The sequence below is a fragment of the Fringilla coelebs genome, assembly GCF_963513975.1.
Source record: "Fringilla coelebs genome assembly, chromosome: 3".
In the NCBI taxonomy this organism is placed as follows: domain Eukaryota; kingdom Metazoa; phylum Chordata; class Aves; order Passeriformes; family Fringillidae; genus Fringilla; species Fringilla coelebs.
Window position 1 is genome coordinate 70,032,123 of NC_140030.1, and position 6,000 is coordinate 70,038,122.

Here is a 6,000-nt window from a genome sequence, read left to right on the forward strand (position 1 = left end):
TTAAACCGTTTTCACAGAATTTCATGTTAGTCCCACCTGGGCAGGAGCCTGGGATGTCTGAGATGCCGACACAAGCGGCGCTCGTGTGCCAGCGAGCACCAGAGGGCGCGGTTTGGTCCCTCCCGAGGCTCAGGCGGGCCTGCCTAAGGCACCGCTCTTGGATCTTACCTTTCCATGACTTCAAATCAGCTACAGGAAGTACTAACAGCTTAGTAGTGTTGAAATTTTAAGCCCTAGGTGGGTTATTTTATCCGTTCAAACTATGTAGATAGAAGAATGTCAGCACTAATTTTTCTCAGTTGCTGGGACTTTTTTAAATTAAAGAGATGCCACTGTCACAGCCTTTGGAGGTTATCCCATGGGCAGCTTCACTGATAATACCATCCAGTTCAGCTGATATACATGCTGGTATTTTTATTTACACTTTGCACAGGTTAATTTATTAAGGCTTTTTGTGCAGACATATCTTTTATATACACTGACAGTGTGAGTTAGCATCCTTGAATGTTTTCTCTCACTGTGGCATCACATAACCAAAGAGAGCTATAATGATTTCAACTGCACTAGACCAGAAACACACACCATTGTTAAGGAAAGAGTGCTTGGATCCGTGTCCTCCACTGGCTCTTTTGCTGCATGATCTGCTGGAAAAAAGAAAACTTTATCACTGCATAATCATCAAAGTATTTCTGCCAATTGATATTTTGCTTCTTTGTCTGACCAAAGTAAAACACAACTGTACAACCATTACATGCATTATGTCATATTTCCACGAGAAAACATGACAAACAGGAAAATGTCAGAACTACTAGCACAGACATTAGAAACTACATGTAATAAGGACAACCAACTCTAACCTAACAAAAGATAGACTTCAACTAAAATCTCGAACTATCTTTAGTGAAAAAAACCACAAAACATGTCAGCAATAAATACTAAAATTCAGTAAATTTTCTAAAAGCTAAGTTCTGTTCTCCTATTGACAGTATTGAAATTTTTCCTCAAAGAAATAATTCAAACAGCAAACGAACATACCCATTACAACAAAAATTAATATTATAATGAACACCAGATTACAATAGAAAATTGAAAACACTAATTAAAAATATTTGAGCAAAATATTAATTATTTGTACACAATAGAACTGTAAAAATCAACTATATTAAAATCAAGAGAATCAAAACATGAATCTTCAAAGTACCTGCAGGTGAATCATGAAATGTTAACCCCTCTGCATCAATGGCTAAATTCACAAATACTAATGGGATACTGACCAAAAGTGCACAGAGAATCTGAAACAAATCTCATGCAGAAAACTGGATTCACAAAATTACTCCTACAATTTAATATCATCCTGCCATATTTTTCAGAAATCTCTTCTGTTGATAAGAATAAATGTTTTAAAAAATTGAAAAACGTTTTAAATTATGTGGTAAGATCTTCATTCTTGTCACTCTTACTCTAAAAGTCACTTATTGCAAATACATGTTAAGTTGTCAGCTGCAACAAGTAAGACATTATTGTAATCAGTATTTGGTGATTACCTTCTTTGGAATATAAAAACCAGTAGATTTAGAATAGAGTCACAGAAATGAACTACAAAGCACACAGTATAAACACTGAGCCTCAAAACAGAACAAAAGTTACACACTATTCTAACCAGATCAAATTTAGCATAGCTGCTTATTTAGGGACCCACTCCTACAAATCTACTCAATACAACAGAACAAGCTGAATCAATATCCAATGCAAGACAGCACAATAAACTGAAAACAAAAAAAGTGGCAGCAGAAGGACAGAGTTGTTTTTCCTCCTGCTTCTGTGAGGCAGTCCCACCAGCAGCAGTTCCTGGGCGTCCCTGAGATTCCAAAAGCCTTTCTCAGTGCTAGAGCCCCCAGGAAATCCACAGGCATTGTCCAGGCAGGTGGCAAATGATCAGAGGGGTAGATGACAAGGGCTGAGCATGGTCTTTGCACACTGAATGTAAACATTCAAAGGCAGGGGACTATGAAAATGCTGTTGAGCATCATTCACACTGCAAATCAGGAAGCCATATGCAGAAGGGGAAAACAAGCTAACTAACCAACTAAACCCCATGTTCTTGCCACATGTCTTTTTTGGTATATATTAAACCCCTGCTCCAGAAACATGGTATTAACGAAATATTCTGCATAAAGCCTGCCCTGATAGCAACAGCACAAACTCTCAAATGCAGAGAAGTTGAGAGTCGCTGGGACATGGGAAAATACAATAAGCTGGCATAAGACATTGCTTGAGGGTAGGGCCAAAAATAGAGGCTCCTACTGGGAACTGCAGTGGAAAGTTGCAGAGGAACTTGCAAATAGAAGCCCACCCAGTAAAGGAAAGCTGAAAAACAAGGAGGCACTGGGAGCCAAAGAAAGGCTCTGGGGAAGAAGGCATCCCTGGTCTCACTGTTTTTCCACTCCAAGCCAGCGGCAAAGCATGCACCTTATTGTTGGTTTATTCTGGAGACCTCCTTACAGATTCTTAGATGAATTAAAAAAAAAAGAAAAAAAAAAAAAAAAAGAGGCAACCAGCCAAATCAACAAAACAACCCCCAGAACTTTCTTTTTCCCATGTAAGAGGAGCCTTGAGGCAGGTGAAGGCAAACCCCATAGAATGTCCAAGCCTTGGTGAACCTCACTGGCTGCTGTAGCTATGTAAGGGCTCTGTCCCCTATTCTCTATTACATCTCTATGACACCACCAAGGTACTTTTTGACACTGGTGACTTACTTTCCACAACCCAGCAGGAAGCACTGAAAAAATTGGAGAAGCTCAGAGAATACAGGCATTTGAAACAAGGACTTGAGAGACCCAAGGGTATCTTTACAAAAGGTGATGGGGTACAAGGGTGGTACCTCTCACTCCTGCTTTCTAAGTCTCACACATAAACACAGTCATGAGAATCTGCATCTTTCCTGCTTAGCATCCATCCTGAAAAGTATTTTAAAGTTGAATTTAATTTCCTATACCTCAATTGCATCCCTTTATTTAATAGTTCTTTATGAAGAACAGTAATTTCCATTGTTTTCTTTAGGTTGCAGACTACTACCAAGTCCCCAGTTTTTTTGTAAGTGGCATGTATGTGTATGAATATTTGCACCTAAGATTAAAGACTCCACATATTGGGCTGCAGATGATTCACCAGGGTCTTGTTGACCACTCATAGTAGGCAGATAATCTGAAAACCACAGACCTGGTATTTTATTGTGAATAAGGCAATTTGAATGTCCTTTCTCTCTTTTCCACATGTATCGGCCCCAACATTCCACAGCTCATGTCATAGAGCTGGACACAGGTGCACAAAGCAGTAGAGAGGAAAGTTCTGTGTTTATCTCAGATGTAAACCATCCACAGTTTTGCATGCTGAAAGGCCAACAGGAACTGAGGGTATCATCTGACTGACTCTCTGATTTCATGGTTACTTTGACAGACAGCTTCATAACATCATTACCTGGAATCCCTCACAAAATCACTACCACCATACTCGCCCCAACAGGATACAGACACTGGACCACATTTACTTCCCCACCCTTCTGCAGGGGGCCATAAGTGAGTTGACTCAGATGGACATAAATCAGCATGTGCACATTGACTCGGACAGACACCAATCAGGTTCAGTGGCTGCTCCTGAGGTTAATTTCTGCCATGCAGCACCTGCATGCTGCTCAGCAGCTGTCACAGCTCTGCCAGGGCCCACCCAGTATGACCAGTCTGCAGGAGGAGCAGCAGACTTGTACCAATGCCCACCTTTTCATTCTCTCCAATACTGCTGCTATAATGGGGATGCAATGCTCTGCACTTACCAGTGCGAACAGTTTTTCTGCTTTTCACCCTTACATTGGAAGGAAGTCTGAAAGCGAGTTTTAGAGACCTCAGGATTTTGACCTTTAAGCAGGAGGGGGTTCACAAAGCACCAACTAGCAGAGACAGTATTCCCTTCTGTTACAGTTTTACTCTGCAACACAGTCTTGACACCACCAGTAGTGAAGGAAGCACCTAAGATCAGCCGTAGTTATATAGTTCAACCATGCATGTAAGACCTTTTCCACACCAAGGCTTGGCATACACATTAATAGTTTAACTTAGCACAACTTAAACAAGTAATCACTCTAATACTCATGTTGCTCATAGAGATTAACTCCTTGACTAGAACCAAATAAAAAATGTTGCTTTGACTAGAGGCACATTAATTTAGATTTGAATAGGAGAAGGTATGGCAAATTATACTAGAATATTCAGTGCTCTGAAAAGCCCAAGTCCATCAGCACTTGTGCATTTTTGTTTACTGTCAATTACTCAAAACTTTGTCCCTGTCTGAGCAGATAGCCATGGAAAAATTTGTGATGCTGGTACACCACAGGCGAAGCGCTTAAAAGTCATTTGTACCATTACCATTACTATGTGAGGCAATGCACGTGGACTTCGTAGCCACCCGAGCTCTGGGCTCCTAAGAAAACACCTTTTAAAAAGGTATTTTGAACATGCTGTTAACTAGCGCAAACTAACTTACACGCTAAATACTAGAGCAGGCTTGACAAGACAAGTTACACTAAATCACATCAGCAGAGCACATGATAAATTATTAGCGTACTTAACAGGCGTGCGTGGAGGGGGAAGGGAGCAACTTAAAAACTCTTTTTAACCCGGCCGGGTCTACGCTCCTCACCTGGCTCCCAGGAGCCGCGGCCCCGGGTCTGCCCGGCCCGGGATGGGCGCCGCGGGCCGCACCCCGCGCATCGCCTGTCCCGGACCCCCGCGGGCCCCGGCAGCGGCCGCCGCCCCTCGGGGCATCCCCGCCCGCCCACCCGGCTCTCCGCGGCGCCGGCCTCACCTGGGGGCAGCGGGTCCTGCGGAGCGGCCATGGGGCGCGGCGAGGAACGCGACGTGCCCGGAACCGCCGCCCCGCCGCGCCGCCCCCTTCCTGCGCCGCCCCGCGCAGGTAGGGCGCTCCCGGCGGGGACGGAGCCAGGCAGGTCGGTCCCACCCATGGCCCTCCCGGGCGCCACGGCTGCCGGGGTGGAAAGCGCGTCTGCCAGGAGCCCTCATGTCCCAGTGGGAAATACAGCGGACACGTCGGGTTAAATCCTCCCTCACTCAGAGGTGCTCCCCTGAGTGAAAACGCCGTGTTTCGCTGAGACCGCAGACACGGAGTGCACGTAGCCTAGTCAAGTACTGCTAGTTCGGATTTAAAAGTGAGCTACTGCAGCAATATGAAATCAAGTGCTCGCTGTCCTGTTCTTGCGGACATTTACGAGCCTAAATCACCGCATTCCGACAAAGGCGATCTCCATCAGGGCTTAAGGTGCATTTGCAGGTGCCTCAGCGTGTACAGAGAGAGTTTACAAAAGCAAGTACTGCAGAACAACAATCACAAACTGCCCTGGTTTCTCACAGATATTTAAAATTTGTCCTCTTATGCTACAGGCACATCCAATACCATGACGAAGTCAAATCTTTGGATGTAATTGCTTTGGAACCCCACTGTCATCTCTGGCAAATTCTCTCACTTATGGTTTCAATGTAAAGTAATACAGGCTTCTTAAACGGGGTCTGTGCATGAAATCAAGCTCTAAATAAGAGATATTATGTACTGCTATTTAGTGTACAATACAAGCAAAAGAAGCCAGCACAACTGAATTTGCCATTATAAAAGTCACTTTTGTGGGCCACCTGGCTCATTTATTAAAGAGGTAAATTTACAGACAGATTCTGTTCTGTTACACTGAGAGAGCTCCAATTCAGCCAACTGGCTTACACTGGCACAACTAAAAGTAGCCTTTGGTCCACTAAGCATTAAAATTGAGTGCTTTTCCATGGATTATTTTCCATCTCTCGTGCATGTCACAAATAATGTTTTTTTAGAGTGATAAAGATTAAATTGCTCTTATTTCCACAACTTAAATTTAAATTGATGACAGTAGCTGTCAACCTGTTGTCATGAACAGGTATTTCTCACACTGCAGCCTGGAAAGGT

At 43.5% G+C, this 6,000-nt stretch overlaps 1 protein-coding gene across 1 annotated transcript in view; it reads right to left on the bottom strand.

Moving 5' to 3' along the window:
* Positions 1-4,915, bottom strand: part of LOC311151761 (galectin-8-like) — a 43,822-nt gene extending 38,907 nt beyond the window's left edge. Inside the window, exons 1-2 of the mRNA XM_084202407.1 lie at positions 4,858-4,915; positions 583-641 (exon numbers count right to left, since the gene is read on the bottom strand). Of these exons, the coding sequence (XP_084058533.1) occupies positions 583-641; positions 4,858-4,888 (90 nt within the window). The 5' untranslated portion in view covers positions 4,889-4,915. The remainder of the gene's footprint in view (positions 1-582; positions 642-4,857) is intronic.
* Between the last annotated feature and the right edge of the window lie 1,085 nt (positions 4,916-6,000).